General features: G+C 40.5%; 1 protein-coding gene across 1 annotated transcript; it reads right to left on the bottom strand.

Annotated features, from left to right (window-relative positions):
* Positions 1–814: 814 nt before the first annotated feature.
* Positions 815–21,403, bottom strand: tmem220 (transmembrane protein 220). Its single transcript, XM_060844606.1, has 6 exons — positions 21,243–21,403; positions 13,952–13,981; positions 13,761–13,821; positions 6,615–6,738; positions 4,833–4,892; positions 815–2,241 (listed from the first exon to the last, which is right to left on the bottom strand). Exons 1-6 carry the CDS (start codon positions 21,360–21,362, stop codon positions 2,112–2,114), a joined length of 525 nt encoding a protein of 174 aa, XP_060700589.1. The 5' UTR covers positions 21,363–21,403; the 3' UTR covers positions 815–2,111.
* Positions 21,404–27,227: the final 5,824 nt, after the last annotated feature.

The raw sequence follows: 27,227 nt of genomic DNA, 5'->3' as shown, positions 1-27,227 counted from the left end.
GATTGTAAATCAGATAGATTTATAGCTAACCAGCAAATTCAAATTGAGGAAGTGCCCGACAATATAGATCAGTATTTAAAGCTTTGACTGAAAAGTTTACTATTGACTTAATCATAAACAAGTTCACGTTTGACCTTGTGTGGAGACAGATAACAATATGGAAAGTAAATTCTCTTTCCAGCACATCCAATCTCAAATGATGTGTCTGAAAACAGAATCAAACATTCCAAAGGCTTCAAAATAAATTTCAGATGCTTGTCAAAACACACATCCTGTGAATCAATTTTTGAAAGTCTGATCAGCTGGAATCTGATTTTGTGAGGTTGTTTTGTTTACACGTCTCTATTCTATTCAATAGGTTTTAAAAAAAAACATCTTTCTCTCTCTCTAAAGCATAATTGTCTCTCTGAAGTTAACAGTAGTAAGAATCATTTTTGGAAGGCAGCGGCCCAGATTGAGGTCAGCATTTACTGTTATCCTCAAAGAAAACTACCCACAAAAATCTAGCAATCTTCGTAGACTTCCACTTTCTAACATCTGTTTGAATCTGGTTCCCAGTCAAGGGAAATCGCCATGTTTCCGTAACAGCAGTATCACGGAGCAGGTTAAGCAGAATACATCAGGATTCTCAGATGAAGAATGAACTAGGAAGTAAAATGCACGAGATATGATCTTTACATTTTAATTAAATTTCACAAAGAGCAAAATAAATAATTAAAACAGATACATGGAATTGAAAGTACAACACATTTACTCAATAAAATGAAAAAAATGTGACTTTTATCATAATTGAGAAATCCAACATTTGGTAAATAAAAAAACAGTTTTTCAGGGCTGGTGAGGTTGAGAAGCAATACATATGAACTTAAGTTTCCATTTCAAATGGTGTTCAACTAGATATTTTAAATTCATTTTAGTTTGTATTTGAGTAGGTCATGCCCAGCTTTAGTCATCACTCATGTAAAGCACATTTGTGGGACAAAAATTGTTCAAAGTGTGGAAATGACTGAATAAAATGATTTCCGTGTGAGTTAGATTTGGTGAGACAAGCACAGAAATATGACATCAAGCTTACAACTGCAGTAATCAGCAAGATTGTGTAAAAGGAATAGCATTATATAGGGTGATACAGTGGCTCAGTTGTTAGCACTGCTGCCTCATAGCACCAGGGACCTGGGTTCGATTCCAGCCTCGGGTGACCGACTGTCTGTGTGGAGTTTGCACAATCTCCCCACATCTGTGTGGGTTTCCTCCCATATTCCATGACAAAATGTGCGGGTCAGGTGAATTGGCCCTGCTAAACTGCCCATGATGTTAGGAGCATTAGTCAGAGGGAAATGGCTCTGGGTGGGTTACTCTTTGGAGGGTCAGTGTGGACTTGTTGAGCCAAATGGACTGCTTCCACACTGTAGGGAATCTAATTATATAATGATGTCAACAAAGCTGTTTCCTCATTAGAAATATCCTACAGTAAAGTTTACAACTGTTGACTTCAATCAAAATACAGTATCTAATTCACAATTACATTATGTTACAGATGGACCTACCCTCCATTCTGGATATACAAAAATACACTTTTCCAAAACAAAGTTGAGTAAATCCATTAGGCACAGCAAACTTGTTGCTTTCTGTTAGATCTATAGCACCTGCTGTAAAGGATGAGCTTGTTAGACCCGGCAATTATGAAATGATCCTAAACATTGTTGTACATTCATTGCAGATAGAAATTTTGAGATCTAAGTCTTATTGCTGCCCATGATATCAAACATAATAGCGTTTAGCTCAAACTGCCAAGGCAGTGAAAACGCCATTGCAAAAATGTTTCAACACAGACAAAATGCTGAAGACCTATAGTGTGGTTTTGATTTGAAACCTTCTGATTCACAGATGTCAAATTGACACATACATTATAAAATTAACATAATTTAGTATTAATTACAAGTTAAATTAAGTACAAAATAGAGAAGAGTAATTTTCTTTCGCATATCTAAATCAGCTGGACTGGCAGCCCTGAAGAACAAATAAAAACCATTTCTTCAGTTTTAGGTTCAATCCATTTCAAACTTGTTCAAAGCTCTTCACGTGGTCCGATTGTTGGTTTAATCTCCTGTTTAAATGGTGTTCCTGCAGTGATCTGGCCAGGATGCTCGTAGCTCTTTATTGATGTAGTAATATAGCCATGTTATGAATGGTAGGACTGTAATGAGAACTGCAATGGAAAGCCTGAAGCCACCAAGATGCCTGCACAATAGAACAGAATCTTATTCATTTCATCTCTATCTGAGATTACACAATGGAATAATACTCTAAGTAATACATTTGTTGGCTGAAACCTGTGATTCAGTGATTTCTTTTTAACTAGATTACTGGGAGCTGGAATCTACACCATGACTCAGCATAAATATTTTAGGTTCTCATCAGTATGAGCCATTACAATCATGCAAAAATTGTTGAATGTTATTTTAACTCAACCTCTTCACATACACTTCTGATGCAGTGAGACCTGAACCCAGATTTCCTGACTCAGAGGAACATTACCCCTCCACCAAAATAATCTACAAATTGCTGGCTTTATTTTTATTAATTCATGGGATGTTGGCATCACGGCCTAGAATATTGTTTGAATTTTTCTTAAATTCCTCTGGAGCAGTTAGGATTTGAATCATGATCTTCTGCCTCAGAGGTTAGCACACTACCACCACACCACAAGAACCCTCAGATTGCTGACTGCATTAACTGAAGTTGAGTACATTTGGCAAAGGACGTTTATTTTGATGGTTACTTGAGCCCATAAAAAGAGAAGCTACCAGCACAGGATCAAGTGAAGTCAGGCGATATATAGCTGTCAGCTTTTAATTAGACAAATTCACATAGTGAAACGTGTGTTTGGTTTCTTTAATCACCGACTGATTTTCAGGATCAAGAAACATTCATCCTATAGGTTTTCACGCGTTCAAGTTAATGGGGAAGCACTTTGCCTTTTAAAGTATTCCTTTCTGCACTACTATTGTACTTCAACATATCAGAGATGAACATTCACAGTGACCTTCAAAACCTCAAAAAATCTCTTTAAAATGTGGGTCAGCGTCTACGTTAAGTATCAACTCATCCAGTGTGGGCAATTACCATTTTGAAATGCTTCCAATGTAAAGACTGGGCATGAGTTTGGATTTTTCTTAAATTAACTGGTTCGGAGATGTTACAACACATTTCTGGAGCAGATGGGATTTGACCATTGACCTCCTGCCTCAGACTGTATGAAATGGGGCTAAGTCCATACAGATGAAGGCATTTATTCAATGATTACTTCATCTTATACAAAGGAACAGTTACCAGCACTGTTGGCTTAGGTACAGTGCAGTCAGGAGATACATACCTTTAATGCTTCACTTTGTGAATAACTCTATTCAAAGACTGTGTTTAATCACCAACTGGTTAGTCTTGTGCATCTGAACAACACAGCCAGTGATCACTGGCTTGATCACTTAGGCCCAGCTATAAAGCTACTGGTAAATAAACATATATTGAGGGGGATAAAAATTAAAGATGACGACTCAGACAAGAATGGTGTGTTGTGACTGAAAAGATTGGGCAAATTAGAATTATTCATTTAGTATGTGCAAAAAACTGGAAGAAGAGGTAGACTTATACACCAAGATTTATCGGTACATTCATCAAGAATGCACATGGAAATGAGATGGGCTGCAGGCTGACGGCAGAAAGCACAGGGAGAGAGGGTTCTCCAACCAAACACAGAAACCAAATGATTTGACAATTCTTCCACAGATACAATTTTGTAATCAGTAATCACAAAATGATAAATATTGTCTCATATATCTCTAAGTTATCCTGAAACTGGAATCACTCATTAATAGATATCACAGCCTTCCAAGTTACAGGGCTGAACTATTTGTCTAGTTTGTGATTTGAAAGTAGCAAGACAATCATCAAACAGAGGAATTACAATAAATATCTCATGTAAATGAGGATTCACATTTAAAAGAAATGTAGAATGAAATAAATGCAAGTTCAATATTAAAAAAAAGTCAATAGAGCCAACTGACTTTCTTAAACGCAATATGTGTTATTATTCTCAAAAATTAAAATTTACAATTATACAATATCCCGTGGCCATAAGAACCACATATATAAAGCATCACATATTTAAATGCAGCCAGCTTGTTGTATCGGTAAACCCAATACCCAATTTGCACACAACAATGTGAGAATTGGAAAAAAGTTATGGGTGCATTTGCTTCATTAGAGGGTGCCAGATTTTGCTACTTATCTGGTTGTATTCTGTAAAAAATCATAATGAAGCTGAATGATGGAATAAGTGAAATTTAACTCATATTTTCATAAATATGGAGAGGTAGATGCATTTTTGAAGGACTAGTGGATACCCTCTGGGTAGTCTGTGGTTTGAAACACCTGCAATGTTTAGCATCTAGTATGGCCCTTTAAGACCAACATGACTTTTTGTATAACAAACAGCAGTACTGGATACAGAACACAATATTATTATCCTATGAAACTGTCCTTCAAATAAGACCAATGAATCTGAATGAAGATTCGTTGATGAGGTGACAATATTTTAGGATCCAATTGTTCTGAAGGATGAAAGCTTCCAGATTCATAGTCAGCTGCTTCCTCTATCTGTGGTAACGCTATATTAGAAAGCATAAGCTCGTGGTCAGCCAGTGTGAAACTAAAAACTAATTTTGGAGATTTTGGACAGAATATCATTGGAATGAATACATTTGATCGAATCTAGAGTATGAATTATTCAATCTGTCAGACGGCTTGTTTGAAAGATATTGGGCTGTACTCACTTCCCCGAATGTCGACACAAAAGAGTCCAAATAACGATAATAACTAATCCCAGAAACTCCCTGTGAGAAAACCACAGTAACAAAATTAGTACAAAACAACTTTGTGACTTAAAGGTAGCAAAACAATTATTGAATACATTTTATAATGAGATCTCATGTAATAAGGAACTTATACTCTCGTAAACTGAGAAAAGTTGCAGAAGTCCAATATAAAAAAGGACAGCATTCCCACATCCTGAACTTCTTCTCAAAGTTAATTCACACCAGCATTTAGAGAAAAATAACTTGCAATTCAACATCTTCTCCTGTCCTTGGGTCAGTGCTAAGCACTTTACTGCTTATTGAAGTGCAGCTACTTGTTTTACAGGGGAACCCAACTGGGACATGGCTCAGTCCCACAAATAGCCATGGGATCTTTTACAACTAGCAGACCGACCAGACAGACCTCATTTAAACACATCATCTGAAAATTGACATCTCTGACAATACACCACTCCACGGAGAAAGTGGGGACTGCAGATGCTGGAGATCAGAGTCGAGAGTATGGTGCTGTAAAAGCACAGCAGGTCAGGCAGCATCCGAGGAGCAGGAGAATCAATGTTTCGGGCATAAGCCCTTCATTAGGAAGCTGTTCCTGGTGAAAGGCTTATGCCCAAAACATCGATTCTTCTACTCCCCGGATGCTGCCTGACCTGCTGTGTTCTTCCAGCATGACACACTCGACAATACATCACCTCATCATACTATAGTGTCACCCTGGAATACATGACATTTCAGATGTTCACAATCTTCTTATTCACAGCTGCAAGTGGTACCAAGTGAGCCAAACTGAAGATTAACAGCAAAGTTACCCAGTCTACTGTGTAGATTGCCAAGCTGCTAGAACATCATCAGCCTGGATATTAGACCAGGGAGCATCAAGCTCTGTCAAAGAATAGTGCATTTAGATTAGATTCTAAACAGCATAGAAACAGGCCACTTGGCCCACCAAGTCCACACCGATCCTCCTAAGAGTAACCCATCCAGACCCATTCACCTACATTTACCCCTGACTAATGCACCTAACACTACAGGCAGTTTAGCATGGCCAATTTACCTGACCTGCACATCTTTGGATTGAGCAAGGAAACCGGAGTACCCAGAGGAAACCCACGCAGACACGGGAATAGCTCAAGGTGAGAATCGAACCCGAGTCCCTGGAGCTGTGAGGCAGCAGTGCTAATCACTGAACCATCGTGCCACATGACTTGCAAAGATCTAAAAGGGCAAAAATTAAACTAAGTGAGGGCATGTGGGATTAATTTCACTTATAAAGGATATTTAAGGTAGAAAATGAACCAACTGTGATTGATTATTGCTGAAAAGAGATCTGTTGCCAAAGCTCTTCAACTTGAACTGATCAGGACAAACACAAGAATGCCAAATTTCAAATGATCACAGCTATTCATACAGAGGAGAAGGATGCTTGGGGGGGGGAAGCGGTGGGGCTGGAGGGGCACGAATACTGATTGGTTGAGGTGTTGGACAAATAAAAGGGCTCCATAGGCTCCCTGGGAAAAAGGCACAAGGTTTGAACATATTTCTTTTGTTTGGAGAGAATCCCTTCAGTATAAGTTGAAATCTGGCATTCTTACAAACACCCTCCTATGTGCAAGATGGAAAGCTTCAGTAATGTCTCTCCTTTCACAATACTCAAACACGTTTGCTTTTAAATGAGTGACTGACGTGAGGCGAAATGTTATTGATTGTGTCAGTAATGTTGTGAAAATGGAAGTTGTGTACCGTCCTTCCTCCTCTTGGAAAATGTTGTTTGTTGAAGCTTGATGAAGCCGCCAACCCCACAGGATTGCTACCATGGAACACATGTACATGTGCAATTCTGAGAGACTTCTCCAGATGAAGTTGTCTACAAGAGGTTAGAAGGTAAAAATGATGATGAGAGACACAAGAGCACCATTTCAGATAAGCAACTTCAAAGTCTATCCCATCCCTTTCACTGCTGCCACCGGAATGGATGAAAAACCTTGCAATTACATAGGATCCCTTTCACAGACTCGAGACACCCAAAACCATTTCTCAGTCACAGGTGTGTCTTTGACATGTTTGCAGTCTTGTAACGAAAGGAACTGCTGTTAAACCATTTGTACACAGGAAGGTCCCACAAATGATAATATGATAAATGACTGATTCATTTGTCTCAGTGATAGTGATTAGTTAGTTAAAAGCTGCTGCACATTTCAAAGGAACGTACCTGCTCTTCAGAACTATGCCATCTATGAAGGTTTAACTTCACATGTGAAAGATGGCAGCAGTATTAACTTAGACTACATGCTATATTTCCAGACTGGAGTGTGAATCCACAATCCTCTGACCGAAAGACAGGAGAGCAGTAATGAGGCTAAGTATCATCCAGGTTGTTCCTCCCTTTACCAAGTCCATCAATTGTGAAAGAGCTCCTTTGGATTAAAAACATGGATTGGTGCCAGTGAACGTTTGAGATGATTTTAAACAGGACACTTAGTTAGAAACCCAAGAACAATGAGAGAGATGACAGTGAGTATTTAATTGTGCTCTGAGATTCTGTAGCTGAATCAGATCTTCTGATAGCACAGATGCTGTAATTTAAGCTTTATTTAAGATAAAAGGTCAACCCTGCATTCTTAAAAACCCGGGGTAGCACACACAGAGGTAGTTATAGTTTGATCTTGTGTAGTTTGCGGATAACTGGAAGTCGGTGGAATGAAACAGGATAAGTATGAGCCTAGCTGGCACCTTAAGAAGAATAAATGCTAACTTTATCATTAACTGCACAGAATAAAGGTGAGAGTTCCCACTCAGCTTAAAGACAGCAATCATAAGGAGAAAAGAAGTTGGAGGATTTGCCTAATTTGAGGCTAGAGGGCAAAACCTACAGAATTGAAAGGCAGTTAGCCTGACTTGTTTGCAATTTGTAAGCCCTGAGTTCAGAAAGAGAGAGAGGATCTCTCAAGACTGTAAACCAGCTGTGAACTAGAGCAGAAAGCCAACAAAATGCACAGTATTTTTGAAATTTTCTGTTCAAGGCAATATGTAAGGCTCGGTCCAGCATTGAAAAAGTCTCAAATGTTTATAAGGCAACTGGGCAAAACACTGACAAATTTCCAAGGAAGTGGATAACCTTCAAGAATCACATGAGTAGCCAAAGACTTTCTAAGGAGAACGATAAACGGAAAGGGAATGTTCAGTACAGGATCTCATTTTAAAGTGTAGCTGATGGTGTTTCATTGTGCTAAAGTAGTCTTTTTTTACACTGTTTTGCTTGACATAGTTCATTTTACTTATTTAAATCATGGAATTTTAGAGCTTCATTTTTTTAACAAAGAAATGAGATTTTTAATTTCTTTTTAAACATTGATATTCTCTATGGGGACTGGAACACATGGAGATGTATCAATCCATGGAATTTGGTGGTAGATGGCAATCAGTAAGATATTTCCTTATCTATGTGTGATTTGATGCTCTGATTTCATAGTATCTACAGTCAATGTTGAGGACCTCTAGGGGTCACTGTCTCTTGACTCACTACCACTGTACCATCATTTCTGATATGTCTGCTCTGCCGATGGGATAAGATGGGAGCTGGTGATAGAGAAATCTTGGATATTAATGAACAAATATAATTCAGTAATTATTACCATATCAAGCTGTTGCTCAACTAGACTGTTAGTCAATTTTGGCACATGTCCCCAGAGGTTAGCGAGGAGGCTTTTTTGCAGGATTGACATGGTTGGGTGTGGCCTTTGGCATATCCGATGCATCAGTCAATACCAGGAAGCAGACCTTGTCTTGTTCTTTTCACATTTTTGGTAGCCAACTGACACAACCAAGTAGCTCGCTGCCACCACTTCAAAGGGCAGTTTAGAATCAATCGCATTGCTATCAGTCTAAAGTCACATATTAGCCATACTGCTTAAAGATGACAGATCGCATAAGACCATAAGACCATAAGACATAGGAGTGGAAGTAACGCCATTCGGCCCATCGAGTCCACTCCGCCATTCAATCATGGCTGATGGGCGTTTCAACTCCACTTCCCAGCCCTTAATTCCTGTAGCCCTTAATTCCTCGAGACAACAAGAATCTATCAATCATTCCATCAAGGACGTTAGTGAATCTGATGGATTTCTAATGACAATCCAGTAATTTCAACACCAACACCGAGATTATTTCATTTTGTCTCAGGTTTACTTAATTCACTGAATGCAAATGCCCCAGCCATCATGGCAGCAACTTATATCTTTGGATCATTCATCCAGTCCTCTGCATTGCTTATCCAATAGCATGACCACTATGGTACAGTACCTGGGATACTCAATGCTAGTTCAATACATTTCTAATTTCTTTACCATTCTCTATTCTTTGCACGCAACTACTGAGTGTGCAAAAAGATAACTACAAAAAGCACCAATCAAAATGGTATAACTGTGCAGCGAGGGCATTTGTTTAGGGGTCATTTGTAACACACATTGGCCAGAGAAATTGCCTAACATTGCATGTGAAACATAATAGACTGAAATCATAGAATTTGGAAGAAATTTTTCCCCTTGGTGATGGGATCAATGACCGTCGACATAAATTTACGGTAAAGGGCAGGAGATTTACGGAAGATGTGGGAAAAACCTTTATCCCACCCAGAGGATGGTGGGAATCTGGAACTCTCTGTCTGTAAAGGTGGTAGAGACAGAAGTTCTCATAACATTTTAGAAGTATTTAGATGTGCACTTGTGATACCAAGGTAAAAACAATGACTGCAGATGCTGGAAACCAGAGTCTAGATTAGAATGGTGCTGGAAAAGAACAGCAGGTCAGGCAGCATCCGAGGAGCAGAAAAATTGACGTTTCGGGCAAAAGCCCTTCATCAGGAAGGCAAGGGCTTTTGCCCGAAACGTCAATTTTTCTGCTCCTCGGATGCTACCTGACCTGCTGTGCTTTTCCAGCACCACTCTAATCTAGACTTGTGATACCAAAGCATACAAGTGTTGGAAAATAGGATTAGAATAGTTAGGTGGCTGTTTTTGACTGGTGCAGATTCGATGGCCAAAGGGGTTTTTTTCTGTGCTGTAAACCTCTATGAATCTATTCTGGGGATGACAGGGCTTTGAACACAGAACTAAGGAACACACTTGCACTGAATAATGTTCAGGAAATCAGAACCAGCATTAAAGGGAAATCTGACAACAGCTCAGTCACAAGCTGCTTAATCAGCAAATGAAAGAAGATCACTTTTAGACTAGAAGCATAGAACATAGATCAATACAGCACAGAACAGGCCCTTCAGCCCATGATGTTGTGCCGAACATTTGTCCTAGCTTAAGCACCTATCCATGTACCTATCCAATTGCCGCTTAAAGGTCACCAATGATTCTGACTCTGCCACTCCCATAGGCAGTGCATTCCATGCCCCCACCACTCTCTGGGTAAAGAACCTACCCCTGACATCCCCCCATACCTTCCACCCTTCACCTTAAATTTATATCCCCTTGTAACACTCTGTTGTACCCGGGGAAAAAGTCTCTGACTGTCTACTCTATGTATTCCCTGATCATCTTATAAATCTCTATCAAGTAAGCATGAATGGGTCATCATCATTCAGGACAAATGACCACGTACTTAGAGAAAGCAAGGAACTGATAAATGTAGGAAATTACCTTTCAAGAATATGGTACAGGTTAAGAGTGGGCTAGGCGAAAGTGAGTACTGCAAATGCTGGAGTTTAGAGTCTAGTGGGTGGTGCTGGGAAAGCATAGCAGGTCAGGCAGCATCCAAGGAGCAGGATAATTGTGTTTTGGGCAAAAGCCCTTCATCAGGAATGAGTGGGCTAAGAGTGGACTAATCAGGTTAGTTGCAGCAGCTAACCTCGTGGCAGAGAAATAACAAATGCAATAGGATATTTCCATTTTCCATACCAGTTCTGTTACAGCTTTTCAGGTTTAGATGGCCAATTTAGTGACAAGGACCTGACAGTGTTTCTTTCCCTGTGGACATTAGAACTGAAGCAAAAATTTCTCAGTCTTTAACACACTTTATAAGCATTAAGACCAAACACTCGTCAAATCTGCATAAAAACATTCCACAGCAACCAACATTTATATAACTTATGTGCATAAAATTTACTGAGGGGAGGCAATTGATCCAGAGAGTAAAAAATGAGGTCTGCAGATGCTGGAGATCACAGCTGCAAATGTGTTGCTGGTCAAAGCACAGCAGGTTAGGCAGCATCTCAGGAATAGAGAATTCGACGTTTCGAGCATAAGCCCTTCATCAGGAATAAGAGAGAGAGAGCCAAGCCGGCTGAGATAAAAGGTAGGGAGGAGGGACTAGGGGGAGGGGCGATGGAGGTGGGATAGGTGGAAGGAGATCAAGGTGAGGGTGATAGGCCGGAGTGGGGTGGGGGCGGAGAGGTCAGGAAGAGGATTGCAGGTTAGGAGGGCGGTGCTGAGTTGAGGGAACCGACTGAGACAAGGTGGGGGGAGGGGAAATGAGGAAGCTGGAGAAATCTGAATTCATACCTTGTGGTTGGAGGGTTCCCAGGCGGAAGATGAGGCGCTCCTCCTCCAGCCGTCGTGTAGTTGTGTTCTGCCGGTGGAGGAGTCCAAGGACCTGCATGTCCTCGGTGGAGTGGGAGGGGGAGTTAAAGTGTTGAGCCACGGGGTGATTGGGTTGGTTGGTTCGGGCGGCCCAGAGGTGTTCTCTGAAGCGTTCCGCAAGTAAGCGGCCTGTCTCACCAATATAGAGGAGGCCACATCGGGTGCAGCGGATGCAATAGATGATGTGTGTGGAGGTACAGGTGAACTTGTGGCGGATATGGAAGGATCCCTTGGGGCCTTGGAGGGAAGTGAGTGTGGAGGTGTGGGCGCAAGTTTTACATTTCCTGCGGTTGCAGGGGAAGGTGCCGGGGGTGGAGGTTGGGTTGGTGGGGGGTGTGGATCTGACAAGGGACCCAGGTTCAAATCCCACTATAGCAAAACGGTGGTATTTGAGTTCAATAGAGTCATAGTCATAGAGATATACAGCATGGAAACAGACCCTTCAGTCCAACCTGTCCATGCCGACCAGCTATCTCAACCCAATCTAGTCCCACCTGCCAGCACCTGGCCCATATCCCTCCAAATCCTTCCTATTCATATACCCATCCAGACGCCTTTTAATATAGACAAAAAAATCTGGAAATAAAAGTCTAACTATGACCATGAAACTATTGTCTATTGTAGAAAACCCATCAGGTTTTCTCATCTGGGGGAAGGAAATTCTGGTTTACATGTGACTCCAGACCCACAGCCAAGACTCTAGGGATTGTTAACAAATGCTGGCTGAGCCAGTGACACTCACATCCTGAGAATGAATAAAGACAAACTTATTAACCTATTAAAATGCACCAAGGAGCCTTACAGAAGTGTCAGCAAACAAAATTTGACTCTGAGTGGCAGAGACAAACAAAAGTTTGGCTAAAGAGGTAGGTTTTAAGGAGCAACTTAAAAGGAAAGCCGTAGAGATGTGGAGAGAGATTTCCAATCCATGGGTCCCAGACAACTGAAAGCACAGTTGCCAACAGCACAGCAATGAAACTTGGAATATGCAAGAGGCCATACTAGGCAAGCGTAGGAATGGCAGAGGGCTGTGGAACTTGAGGATGTTGCAGTGTTAGGGAGGGTAGTAACACTATGAGGTTTTTCATAAACAGGGACTAATTAGTAAAGTTAGGTCACATGGGATTCAGGGTGAGCTTGCCAGTTGGATAGATAATTGTCTTAACAGCAGGAGACAGAAAGTGATGGTGAAGGGTTGTTTTTCGGACTGGAGACCTGTGACCAGCAGCGTTCCACAGGGATCGGTTCTGAGTCTTCTGTTGTTTGTCATTTTTATAAATGATTTGGATGAGAATATGAAGGCATTGTTAGTAAGTTTGCGGATGGCACAAAAATTGGTGGCATAGTGGATGTGATAAAGGCTTTCTAAGATTACAAAGGGATCTTGATCAACTGGGTCAATGTGCTGAAAAGTGGGAGATGTAGTACAATCTGGACAAATGTGAAGTATTGCATTTTGATACAATAAATACGGGTAGGACTTATATAATTAATGGTAGGGCCTTGGGTGGTGTTGTAGAATAGAGAGACTGAGGAGTTCAGGTACATAATTCTTTGAAATTTGCGTCACATATAGAAGGAACCAAAAGGTATTTTAGCACGCTTGTCTTCGTTGCTCAGTCTTTTGGGTGTAAGAGTTGGGAAGCCATGTTGAGGTTGTGTAGGACATTGGTGAGGTCGCTTCTGGAATATAGTGCCCAGTTCTGGTCGCCCAGTTATAAGAAGGATATTATTAAGCTGGATAAGGTTCAGAAGAGGTTTACCAGGACATTGCCAGGTATGGGAGGTTTCAGTTCCAAAGAAAGACTGGGCAGGCTGGAACCTTTATTGCTGGAGCGTAGGAGGTTGAGAGGTGACCATATAGAGGTTTATAAAATATTAAGGGTTATAAATAGGGTTACTGGTAGTTGCCTTTTCTGTAGGATGGGGTATTTTAAGACAAGGGGGCACATTTTTCAGGTGAGAGGAGAGAGATTTAGTAGAGACATGAGGGACATATTTTATACACAGAGGGTGGGTCGCGTGTTAAATGAACTTCCTGAGGAAGTGGTGGATTTGGGCACAATTACAACAGTTAAGAGACATTTGGATAAGTATGTGAATAGGAACAATTTGGAACGATACGGGCCAGGAGCAGATAGGCGGAATTAGTTCAGTTTGGGATTATGTTTGGCATGAACTGGTTGGACCAAAGGGTCTATTTCCGTGCTGTATGACTCAATGAGAGTCAACACACAATCAATCTTTCAATTCAGCAGTAAGTATAATGGAGATGCCGACTTAGTGACAATGTGCTATATACCTGTGATTGGTGGATTCAACCCAACGAGGAAGGACAATACAGCAGGGATTACGTAGGCAACCTGTTGGCGAAAAGGGGTCAATTAAAGGTGATTTATAATGACAGGTTCATTTGTGTTTTGCTGAACATCCATAAATACATGTTACTGGACAATTCTTTAAAAAATCCAAACGAGAATCAAACATACTTACAATCCATATTCCTGCATCTGGATCATTAATCTGTGACAAATGAGAAAAAAAAACGTTTTGAAAAAAGGTTTTGAGGTGGAATCGTACAGAATCATAGAATTTTACAGAACGGTACCTAATTCCTTCTTAAAAACATTCAATGTTTGGCCTCAACTACTTTCTGTGGCAATGAATTCCACAGGCTCACCACTCTCTGGATGAAGAAATTTCTCCTCTTCTCAGAGCTAAAGGAGCTACCCTGCATCCTTAGGCTGTAGCCCCTGATTCTGGACTCCCTGGTCATTGGGAACATTTTCCTGTGTTTACCCTGTTCTGTCCTGTTAGAATTTAAAGCTTTCTATGAGATTTCCTTCTCATTCTTCGAAACTCTAGTGAATATAGTCCTAACTGATCCAGTTCTCTCTCCATATTCCTGCAGATTTCAAAAATATTTAGACTGAAAGGTTATCACTTTTTCACCAAGTTAAATTATTGTGAACTCACTTGAAACATTTCTATGGTAAGTGTCATGTCTATATTATTAATAGCAGACACAATCTTGGCCTTTTCCCTGCTAGAATGTTGATGTCACAAAAAAGATGTTATAATTTAGGAACTTAATGTTATAAAGGATCAGATTGACACAAATAAAGAAATAACATAAGGAAAATATGTGGGCTTCAGATGATAGTTTTCCTCAGTGACTAATGTTTTTCTGGCCATGGACAGAAAAAGCATTAGTCATAAAATTCCCATCCATCTTTTCAAATTGCTCTGTAGTCTTGCCCTCCCTATCTGTAACCACTTTCAGTATCACAACTTATCCAGTTATCTAATTCTTCCCTCTTCAACAACCTCCATTTCACTTGCTCCAGCTCCTGGGTCTAAGGTTTTGGCATTCCCTTAAAACTCTCTGACACAGTACCTACCTCGCATCCTTCATTTGTGATGTTCCTTAAAAATCTACCTCTTTGACCAAGCTTTTGCTCACTTGCCTTTAATGTTGCCCTTTGCATCTTAATTCTTTTTGTAAAATGCCTGCATGCAATAGCTTGGAATACTTAATGTTCAAGGTGTTATATAAATGTACAGACACTATTGTGTTGTCAAATTTTCCTATGTTTTGCCATAATGTCAAACCTGACTGATAGCATCATGCTACACGAGTTGCATTACAATGGCTCATGGTGAGCTTAGTGTACTGCACTCGCGGTGTTTCAATACCAAGAAAAAAACGACAGTTACTAAACATCGAAAATAGGAGCTGGAACAGGATATTTGTTCCTTCAAGTCTGCTTGCCATGCAACATGATCATAGCCCATCATACAACCTAGTGCTCTGTTTCCACTTTCTCCCATAGCCCCGATCCCTTTCACCCTGAGAACTATGTCTAACATCTTCTTGAAAACATTCAATGTTTGAGCCTTAGCCCCATGCTGGATGGCAGTCAAGGCACAGCCTAATGAATGGTACGGTCAGTTTCTGTCTCTGTAATTACTGCAGACAATAAGTCTGTTGTAACTAAATCAGTGCTAGCCAGAAACCAAAGGCCAATGTATTCCATCAAAAGGAAGTAAAACTATCAAATAGGAAAGGAGCACACATCAATCTCAACACAATTAGGAAAGACATGGCAAAAATGTTGAGAATTGATGAGATGGTAAGGAATATGAATTAAAAAATATAACTGCAAGAGTAAATCTTATTGCAGTTTGCATTAGACATGTTGACAAAGTGCATGTAACATTATGCAACCTGTTCATAATACATTCCAGAGATACTATAGAATAGCTAATAAGCCAGAATTATTTCAGAAGTTCACTGTTCACCAGACTTTGAACTGCAAATATGCATGTCAATGACTTCGGTGTACTTTCTTTAAAAGGTACAACTGCACAAAAACCTTGGTTGTCCAGAAAAAGCAGCACCCCAACCCCCACCACAATATACTTTCAGTACCCTGTCAATATCAGCTTTGTGTCTGGTGTTGTAATGAACCATGGTAATGTTCTGTGCACTTTAATCAAAGCATAAATTCATAAATTTCAAACAAAAATATTCTCTATTTTTCTTTCCTGCTGGTTCTGATGACCCAATTCCACAGCAGCTAACTGATCTCTGGTACCTCAGCCAAGTAGATATTCCAATGCAATGAGTGACTGTAAGCTACTTTCACAAGGGCTGAACATAGAAATAGAACAATACAGCACAGGAAGAGGCCCTTCGGCCCATCATGTCTGTGCTGAGTTTGATGCCATTCTAAACTAATCCCATCTGCCTGTACATGGTCCATATCCCTCTATTCCCTGCCTATTCATGTGTCTGCCTAAATGCCTCTCAAATGCTGCTTTTGTATCTGCTTCCAACATCTGCCCTGACAGCATGTTCTAGGCACCTATACCCTCTGTGGAAAAAACGCACCTCTCCTTTAAACATTCCCCCTTCTACCTTAAACCAAAGCCCCCTAGTATTTGACATTTACACCCTTAGGAAAAATAACTTGGACTATCCACCCTATTCCTGCCTGTCATTAGTTTATACACTTCTTTCAGGTCACCCCCTCAGCCTCCAATGGTCTAACGAAAACAATCCAAATTTGTTCAACCTCTCCTTATAGTTACTAAACTCCAATCCAGGCAATATCCTGGTAAACCTCTTTTACACCCATTGTAATAACCTTGTACTCACTTGAAGCCACACAGAACATCAACTGTGTACTTTTATATTCCATCTTTAAAGTTCATAGAGTCAAAACCAGGACAAAATTCAGCAGTTCGTTACATAAAGATATTTGAAAAGGTGAATAAAAGATTGGACAGAGAAGTAGATAATGTCTGACAAGAAGGAGAAGAAGCTAGAGAGATTTAAGGGAATCCTAGAGGTTAGATCCCAGGCAGCTAATGGACATACTCACAATGGGAGCTGATGGAAAATGGGATGCACAAAAGGCCAGAGTTTGGGAAACAATGATGCTTCTAGATTCAGAGGAGCTACAAAGAAAGACCATGGACGGATTGTAGCAAACTGGTGAGATATTTAAATTTAGGCAGTGTTGGGCTGGGATGTAATAAAGGTCAATGAGGGCAGGCTGATGGTGAATTAGATTCAGTGTGCATTTAGGATGTGGGCAGCAGCAGAGTTTAATGTGAAATTAAGTTTACAAAGCCTGGGGAATGTGAGGGTAGACAGGGGATGATAGAAGTGAGTGAGTTTGAGGGTGACAACAGTGTTGGTAAGGGTTTCAGATCTTTGCAGCTATAATTCTGGGGACTATGAGTTGGAAAAAGAACCCCCGCCCATTCCTCCTCTCCATCTGTCCGCTCCATATAAAAGCATGGTATAAAAGAGCAAAGAGGTTACCTTCAACTGAATGAAACACTGGTTAAATCAGAAGTGGTGCACTATATGCAGTTCTGGTCACAGCATTATAAGAAGGATATGATTGCACTAGAGAGGCTGGGATCAGAGGAGATTTACTAGGATGCTGCCTGGGTTGGATGGTCTGATATGTGGGGAATGATTAGAAAGGCTGGGGTTATTATCTTAGAACAGCAGAGGTTGAGAGGAGACCTAATAGAAGTGGATACTTTTATGAAGGGTATTTGTCCATTGATAGAGGGCAGAGATTGAAGTTAAAAGGTAGAAGGTTAAAAGCAGGGTTGAGCTGAGGTTTCTTCATCAAAAGGGTGGTAGGAGCCTGAAAGGATGGTTGAATCTCCCTTATTTAATTTAAACACTATTTAGATATTCATCTGCATTGCCATAGCCTCCAGGGCTATGGGCGAAAGCTGGAAAAAGAAAGTAATGTAGTATAAAGATCATATCTTTTCATTTTACTATGTTTTTGATTGTCATCTAAAATGGAAAATAAAAAGTTTATTTAAACCAAGGGCGGTGGAAAGGATTGCGATACTTTTCCAAAGTAAGCTACCGAACACTTACTGTCAGTGCTGTTTGTTCAGGCTGGCAGGACGGAGGGCGGTGTCTATTTGCACATAGCTACATGGTTGTACCATCACAACTGTGAAACTGACAGTATTCTCAGGTAACTACACACTAAAGGGTGTGGGTGAATGGAGATTTGGCCAGCAACATGTAGCTGACTGGTCTGGGGAGTGGTGTCCCCTTGTTAATGACAAAGGCCTTCTGATTGACAACAACTTTGCGATTGACTCCCAGGTAGTTGAAGAGCTTGTGGGTGTTCATGTTTGGATAGAAGCCACCAGACTTCCAGCAAGGTAGGAGCTGTCCTTTCTCTCTGCAGTAAAAAAAACACCTCAAGCCAGAAGAAAGCCAGTTTATTTTCCCTCATCAGTCGCTGTAAGCTGTGACTTATAAGTGTGAATCTATCACTCTTTGTTTCTTGAAAACAAGTGAACGTACCTGGAGAAGGAATTTCAAGGAGCAGTAAATGCTGACAAGCCAAATTGAGCATCACAGCAAAGTCTGTGGACATTGAACAGCCTCCCCAGTCTGTTCCTCCACCCATGATACCCATTTACTTGTGTATGTCTGTACCTGTGAGTAGGGGTGTTTTATAAGAGGGTTAGCGTTTTACTTAGTAGAGTTATATATCAACAGTACATAATTGTTTATCTGTCATCAGCATTCCCTCTAATATTCTTTCCAACTGCATGGGCCTCCAAGATCCAAGTGTGGCAGCAAATTCCCGAACCAAATGTCAATGCCGAGATCAATGTGCTGACACATCATCATACACAAACCTTAATATGCAGTTTAGAGGGACACATTGCAGCCATAAACTATTTGGTTGCAATAAATAATGACCATTGTTCGGCACAGAACCTGACTCCTGCTTTCTGTCAATCTGGGTCTGAAAAAAAAATAAACTGAAGGATTTTGCAAACTTTAATAAAATCTTTCACTTCTGTGATGTTTTAATGCGCTATCCCAATGTACTTAGATCTTTATTGAGTGGTAGATGCGATGGCTGGCCACACCCAGCCAGGCTGCTTCTATTGTTCCAACTTTTAAAAATATCTTTGAAGGCCTCCCAAGTTATTTACTTTATGGGCCTTCACTAGCCAGTTTGGTGCCTCTATCTTAAAACCTCACTACAAAACAAAAGATAAAAACACACCCCTTAAAGCCATAGCATTGTCACAATTGAGACCCTAAATGGAAAAAGAGAAAGGCGAACAGGTTTAGGGAGAAAATTCCAGATTGTAAGATCCAGGAAGCTGCAAGCACAAGCCAGCTATGAGATAACAATTAATATGATAGAAGCACATGAAATTCATGATCACCATATCCAGTGGAGCAAAAAGGAATGATTGATAGCAACTTGTGGATTTCGATGTTAAATTGAGTATGTGCCGTTACCTGAGGATGCTGCGCGTTTCACAGTTGTGGTGGTGATGAACACCAAGCATCATCATAAATAACCACAAAATCCTTTTGCAGAATGACAAACATAACAAAGGGCTCTTCCCTGAACATTTACCAATTATCTTTGACAATAAGCATCTCTTTAAACTCATTCCCTACAAAATAAGTTTCTATTTTTATTTGTTTTTTCAAGTATGATTACAGATGACAGGATTACTGGATGATGCAGACCCCAACATGAATCATGATTTGATAAATCATAAGTTTGATTGTTTTTGATTTCTAGTTCCTTAACATGGTGGTTAGTTATAATATGGGGCTGCAGATGTTCTTTAATCACAGAATGCAAGCTTTGTTCACAAAAGAAAGAAACCCAACAAACCAGCTCTAAATATAGTACAGAGATCTTAACTCAAACATTAAAATGAAATGTTTCCAACACCATGCATTACACTAGCTCAAGTCAAGAGAAATTATACTCCTGTATCTTTATTAAAGTTTTTACTAAACATGCTTCTTCTACTTTCTTTTTCATGAACTGTAGAAACAATTCCTCTCGGAGTCTGGCATAACATTTTCACAATACCGATAGGCTGTTTTGGTCCCAATTTTAATAGGAAGATTTAGATCCCAAACTCCCTGGCTTAGAAGTTTCACAAACTAGAAAAACACTATTGCTCCAGTGATTGTTTCCAATGAATTGAACAAACTGATAACAGAAAACCTTTTCTCATGGGAACTAAACTCGTTGTTTTCTTCTGAACTGTAGTCACAACCACTAATGGCTTTGACCTGTGTATCTGTCATAAATTAAAAAGTAGAAAGATCTTGTCCTTTATCATCCAGGGATCTCTTGATTTAAGTGGTACATCTTCTTGAAACGGGTCAGTGTTCAAGAAAAACTTTCTGACTGTTTAAAAAGACCTTTCCCAGCAAAATCCACATCTGTTTGTCTCTAGTTCCAAAACAATACCAATATTAATAATATAATTATACATTAAACTTGTTTCATCACAAAAGAACAACAAATTACATTTATACAGCACAATAGTGGGTGGCACAGTGGTTAGCACTGCTGCCTCACAGCGCCAGAGACCCGGGTTCAATTCCCGACTCAGGTGACTGACTGTGGAGTTTGCATGTTCTCCCTGTGCCTGCGTGGGTTTCCTCCGGGTGCTCTGGTTTCTTCCCACAGTCCAAAGATGTGTGGGTCAGGTGGATTGGCCATGCTAAATTGCCCGTAGTGTCAGGTAAAGGGGTAAATGTAGGGGAATGGGTGGGTTGCGCTTCGGTGGGTCGGTGTGGACTTGTACGGCCAAAGGGCCTGTTTCCACACTGTAAGTAATCTAAAAAGAAATTAACAGAGTAAACGATCATTTAGCCATTTCATGTTGCCATGACATTTATAAGACATCAGGTCAGATCAAGAAGATAGCCAGGTCAGATGATCGAGGGTTTGGCCAGAATGAGATGCAAAGGCGTGAAAAGGGAATTGCAGAGCCTGGGGACCATCTCAACTGAAAACGTGGCCAACAGCAATCATAATCAGGAATGCACAGCAACAGGTCACACTTGGATGCAATACTTTATTTCAAACATGAAATACTCTCATTTGGCCTGATGCAGTTTTCTAGTTACAGTCTGGTCTGGGAGTAGCCTCAAAGAAGTTGGAATTATCCAGAGTGAAGGAAATTGACCAACAGCTTGGTCACTGGCGAACTCCTCCATGCATTTCAGTGGACAGAGACAGTCGGAGGGTTTTTTTTTAAATTTCTCCCCAGTCAGTACAATGTAAACAGAAGTTATAGCAAGTGCCAAGAATCCGAGGGGCTTTTCTAATCGTGGAGTTGGGACTTTGTCATGCCAACCTGCTCCCTCGGTGTTGGGGCAAGGTTTCTTGTCCCGCAGACTTGCAAGGAATGAGAGATAGCACTGACCTGGGGAATGAGAGATGGCACTGACCTGCACGTAGGCGGCGAGCGCGAAAAAGAAAGCCATGCAGAAATTGCAAGCTCTCCAGAAGAGGAGACAGAGCGGGGCAGGGATCGCTTTCTGGAGAACTGCCTGCGATTTCAATGCCATGTTCCTTCCGCTTTCTATTTCTCCTGAGAAACAAACCTGGGAGGCCTGACGTGCGGGGTGGGCGAACCACCCCTTCCGCTTTACGTGTGCTGTGGAGAACAGGACCTGAATTCCCGTTTGTGCGGCAGCTTTCTGCAAAAACAAGAGGACTCCCTGGAAATTCGCATCAGCAATTCCAAAGCAGGCTGCAAATCCTGTCTTTCAATGACAGTGCCAGTTGAGAAATGGGTCTGAGCCAGCGAAATCAGTGGGACCTATTTTGTAGAATAAAACTCAAACACACATTATCCTAACCTGACCCAGACTGATTTTTTTTTAAAAAAACTATTTTGTGGTTAGCGTGACCCCCTGACATTCAGACAACTGTCAGTGCAGAATTTAAAGGTAATTTTGTTTTAAAAAACTTTAAAGTTTCTGATTTTTAATACTGTCTAAATAACATGCTCTCACTCCTCCCTGACTCTGCAATCGCCTACAATCCACCAAAACATCTGCGGCACCCCTAGCTGCAGGCCGCTTCAGCGTCCCCAGTTTGAATTCCTCCATCAGCGGTGCTATGTCGTCAGTTCCCTGGGCTCCCAGTGCTAGAATTTCCTCCCCACTCTCTACCCCACTTCCCTTGTTTCAGACACTCCTTGAGACAGACCCTTCCATTCCAACCAGATGTCCTAAATAAATGTAGTCCCATTTGCCAGCACTTGGTCCATATCCCTTTAAACCCTTCCTCTTCATATACCCATCCAGGTGCCTTTTAAATGGTTTACAGAGGAACCTCGATTATCCTAACTAGATGGGCGGACACTATTTCAGTTGGTTAATTGATTATTCAGTTAATGGATTCAATGCCTTTCCTCTGGTGCTGAGAGTTTTCTATTAAGTCTGCTCCCTGTTCAGGAGATTAGCAGCAGCACACTGCGCATGCAAGCACTCGCCTGCCCCCAACACTGCCTCCCCCTCTCCAAGGCAGCTGGACTAGACACCAACAAGGCTGCTGCTGCTGCCTTTTGGGGGTGAGTCTCCAAATAGTGCATGCGCGCAAAACTTTTTGACAAGTTCCACCTTTGCCCTATACAGGACAATGTTGGAGAGATTATCTGGGGAAGGAGGGTTTAGGGTAGAACTTCAGGGAAAGTGTGGGGAGAGAGAGGAGGTGGGAGGTCAGTCATTTAGAGACAGTGCCTGCGTTCCCATCAGTCCTGGGCTGATCACTGTGAACTTCTAATCATTGTAAACAAAAGATGCGATCAGTGTTGAACAAATGGCTTTGATGTAATGTTTCTGTTGGGACCTTGAGATCTCCTTACGATAATCCGATTTTCAGATAATTAGTATTCGGATAATCGAGGTTCCCCTGTAATTGTACCTGTCTCTTTCACCTCCTCTGGCAACCCATTTCATATATGCACCCTCCTCTGTGTGAAAAAGTTGCCCCTTAGCTCCTTTTTAAATATTTCCCCTCTCAAACTTATCCCCTCTAGTTTTGGACTGCCTTGGCCTGGGAAAAAGACCTTGGTTATTCACCCTATCCAAGCCTATCATGATTTTATAAACATCTAAAAGGTCACCCCTCAGCCTCTGATGCACCAAGGAAAATAGCCCCAGCCTATTCAGCCTCTTCTGATAGCTCATACCTTCCAAACCCAGCAACATCCTTGTAAATCTTTTCTGAACTGTTACAAGTTTAATAACATATTTCCTTCAGCAGGAAGACAAGAATTGAATGCAATGTCTCAAAACTGGCCAAAACAATATCCTGTACAACTGCAACATGACTTCCCAAATCCTATACTCAATGCACTGACCAATAAAGGTGTGAGAAACGAAGCTCACTCACTTCAATAATTTCAGTCTGAGACAAGATCTGAAGCATTGGTATGGTTTATTACACTCTTTCAAGAGGGGTGTGGTGTCTATTTAAAAGGTAGTCACACACACACCGAGTTTAACAAGTAGTACAATATTTATGTAATTCGTTTCTCTTCCCTCCCCCCATTGCTCCTCCCCCATACTATGTGTAAGAAGTTTAAGGGAGGTGGGTGAGGAACATTTTGTACACAGAGGGTGGTGTGTGCCTGGAACACACTGCCAAGCAAATGGTAGTAGCAGATATGATGTAAGAGGATTTAGACAGACACATGTAGAAGCAGGAAATAGAGGGATTATGGACCGCATGCAGGCTGATGGGATTAGTTTAGATTCCAGTATCATGGTCAGCACAGGCATGGTGGGTGGAATGGCCTGTTCCTGTGCTGCATTGTTCTGTGTTCTATGTTCTACACTTGTCAGGACAATATGCAAGAACACAAACTCAAAGGGAAAAATGAACCTTTATACTGTATGAGAAGAGAGTGCCAATTGATTGACAGTGAACTTTGATTGGTAAAGGCATTGCCACAGAGGTTGAGAGTTAACTAGCAGGTTTTGTTTAAATTTTAAACCAAGCTAGTTGACTGATTGGATAGGGCCTTGTCCAGAGAAATGAAGCAGCAAATGGCATCAATTATTTTGTTGAACTGAAACAGGCACGTGTGTAAGGTTCACTCTGTTTCCGAAGACCAGGCCTTGTATATTAAAAATGTCATTTTTGGTACATGCAAATGTGCTGCACTAAAAGCTTGACTTACAATCCTAAATTAATTGTCAGTGTAATACTTTGCTCACACAGCACATCCAGCAAATGCTATTGAAATACAGAAACACATCAAATGTTGACTATTATGTTGGAGATTTTACAAGCATAGACTGGTTAGATACTTGTGAACATCAAAGGGACATGCTATTTAATGTGATCCCCTAATCCTTGGGATATTTGGTTACATAACCAGCTTCTACTGGTACTGAAACTCATAGACCAAGTTACTCATTGTGTGATAGGCAGAACATGTAATTGCTTGAGAGCAGCAGCCTGTTGCTGGTGAAGGCCATGTGTGTTGCTGTTGCATAGTAGCTTCCTTCACCTGTTGCTCAAACCTCTGAGATACCTTACCCAGCCAGGATAATTTCAGACGATTTTTCAGCAACTTGAGTAAACACCTTCATAAAAGTACTCGATTTGTATCAAGAAGTGAACAGGTTAGAGTAGCCATTAATGTGCTGGGAGCTTTGATACATCGTATTGCAACATCATGTTTGTAGGGTGAACAAATAGCTTAAGCAGGATGTATAAGGCTGCTGATAAAGCTAATTTTATGTTACTTCATTTTGTTAAAGGAATTACACAAATAGAGTTGTTGTAACACCGTTCATATTATTTATTCCACAAAGTTTGCTTCCTGCTTCTCAGTAAGTTATCAGTACTTTATTATGTTTGTTGGTTTACTCAGTCAAACCTTACACTAAGGTTGATGTTTTCTTGGGTCTATTATAACCGAGTCAGTTGCAAAGTTATGTTCAGCAGATGGAACGGGCTCGAGATCTTTGTGAGCTTCCAAGCTATTTTTTTCTGTAAATCTGCAAGAAGAAACAAAAGAAGTGGGTAGAAAACAGGAAACTCCACACAAGTGACAGATGTTGTGGTTCTGTTCGCCAAGCTGGGAGTTTTTGTTGCAAACGTTTCGTCCCCTTTCTAGGTGACATCCTCAGTGCTTTGGAGCCTCCTGTGAAGCGCTTCTGTGATGTTTCCTCCGGCATTTATAGTGACTTGTCTCTGCCGCTTCCAGTTGTCAGTTGCTGTCACAAACACATTGACCTGGACCCAATATACCGGCCACTGCAGCGGACAGCAACTGACAACCAGAAGCGGCAGATTCAAACCAGTATAAATGCCGGAGGAAACATCACAGAAGCGCTTCACAGGAGGCTCCCGAGCACTGAGGATGTCACCTAGACAGGGGACGAAACGTTTGCAACAAAAATTCCCAGCTTGGCAAACAGAATCACAACAACGAGCTCCCGAGCTACAAATCTTCTCCCAAACTTTGAACAAGTTACAGATATTTACAACCCTTATGGTCATCAGCTGTTTCAGTGTCAAGAACACAGTCCTCTTCACTCAAGGCTACAAAGTGACCTTATAAAGAGCTTCCAGTGACTTTCAGAAAGCTGTTTCTAATTGCAATTCAGCTACCAATGTTCTGTTTTGACACAGAAATGATAAAGATTATTAGATGATATGATTGTATATTTGGAGCATGATGTTGAAATTGGTCACAGCGAATTGTCAGGAATGGGAATTTATATTCATTTTGCTTCTGCTGAGCTTTTCACCAGTAGATGGCATAGATGCACATTATTTTATATTTGCATGCAGTAATTTAAAAATAATATAAAATATTGCTTTTACAGAGGGAATCACTTCAATTAGAAACCAGAGCAGTTGAGTTACTGCCAAAGTCAACTACAAGAAACAGTTAACTGCAACTCTATGAAGCTATGTATCCAACAATTAAAGATGATGGTTTTTTCATTGAAATTGTCACATTTGCCTGCTCCCCTTACAGTGTACAGTTATAGTTATTATATTGTTTAAGTATCGCTGCTACAGAACCAACCATTCCAGATTTCTCTGTCCTGCCTCCCATCTGTTCCAACAGACAGCTGAAGAAACAAGAGTCCTATAAAATATTTTTGGAATCTGCTGCTGATATTTAATTAAAGGTAATTAATTCAGATTTATAAATTCAAATTGTGAAAATCCCTTAGTAAGTGAATCCAGTATGCGATGCATCTTGTTTAAGAATGATTCCTGTTGATTCTATTTTGAATCCAATTGTATTTACAAATGAGAGAGAGTCCAGCCTGCCCTTTGCAGTGGGACAGCAATCTTTTCCAATCAACCTGTTCAAATGCACTTTGACACAGTTTTAGGGCAAGTAGGACTTAAATCCAGAAACTTCTAGTGTAGAGGCAGGGATACCATTGTTCCATCACAAACACCCTATTGTGCAGTGTTAATAGCAATGAAACTGTCAGCATTCGCTGAAATTACTCTAACAAAACTGCAAAGGTCTCCTGGAATCTGCATGTGAGCAGAATGACTTGGATATTCAGTTATGCTATACTTTTCCAGACTGTTGAGACAATGCCACAACCCTATTTACAGACAACAACCAGTGGAAATCCATTGAATCAATGATTTTTCCCCATTTTTTTTTACACTGTTAGTCTCACCGTGAGAACCCACATAAGTTATACCCTATTATTCAAGGTCATAACTGGGTTTTTAAACAGCATTTTACATTCAAGATACTTTTATATTGTGGAATGTCATTCATTTCTCCCCAACCCCCCCCAGGATAAAATTACTTCCACATTAATAAAATAAAAATCAAACATTCCCAGTCAACTCTATCATATCCAATCTATTATTTATTTAGCTTCTGGAAAATTGAAACTAATAGTGGAGAATATTCTCTACTGTATCTATGTGGACTCTTAGAGCAACTTAAAACACTCTGGGATAGCCTTTGCTGTATTGGTAGTACTGTTGTCTTTGATTTTGGACCTTTGTGGATTCAACCAATATTTCAGAGTTGACCATATAATCCACTATGTTACTTCAGTAGAATACTGAGAGTATAAGGCACTGTTAAAAGCACAGTGACTGATATCGTATCACATTATTCACTGTGAACCTAACTGGTTGTTCTTTCTCCCCCACATTGCAACAATACTCTAGAACTGTGATGCAATCTGTTGATGATCTGAGGTCACAAGAATGAATATCTAAATACAAGTTGTTTCTTTTAATCCCTTCAACTTCTGCCTCTCCTCACAACTCTGTATCTTGTTTTGCTTCAAACAATTTCTCTTAGAAGGTTTAATGAACTCAGCTTGAAACATTCCCTGGTTTTTCTCATTATTATTAATCATGCCTTGTTACTAACTCTATTCACTCTTCCTTCAATTAACTTTCAGAATAGTGTC

This window comes from Hemiscyllium ocellatum, chromosome 25, assembly GCF_020745735.1.
Source record: "Hemiscyllium ocellatum isolate sHemOce1 chromosome 25, sHemOce1.pat.X.cur, whole genome shotgun sequence".
Classification (NCBI taxonomy): Eukaryota; Metazoa; Chordata; class Chondrichthyes; order Orectolobiformes; family Hemiscylliidae; genus Hemiscyllium; species Hemiscyllium ocellatum.
The sequence above is the reverse complement of the archived record's forward strand: the minus strand, read 5'-3'. Positions and strand labels throughout refer to the sequence as shown.

Coding starts and splice junctions, on each gene's coding strand:
- tmem220 (XM_060844606.1), bottom strand. CDS start 21,362: ATGGCATTGAAATCGCAGGCAGTTCTCCAGAAAGCGATCCCTGCCCCG. Junction 4,893..6,614: donor TTCCAAGAGGAGGAAGGACG/GTACACAACTTC, acceptor GTTTTCTCACAG/GGAGTTTCTGGGATTAGTTA. Junction 2,242..4,832: donor TTGTGTCGACATTCGGGGAA/GTGAGTACAGCC, acceptor TCTATTGTGCAG/GCATCTTGGTGGCTTCAGGC.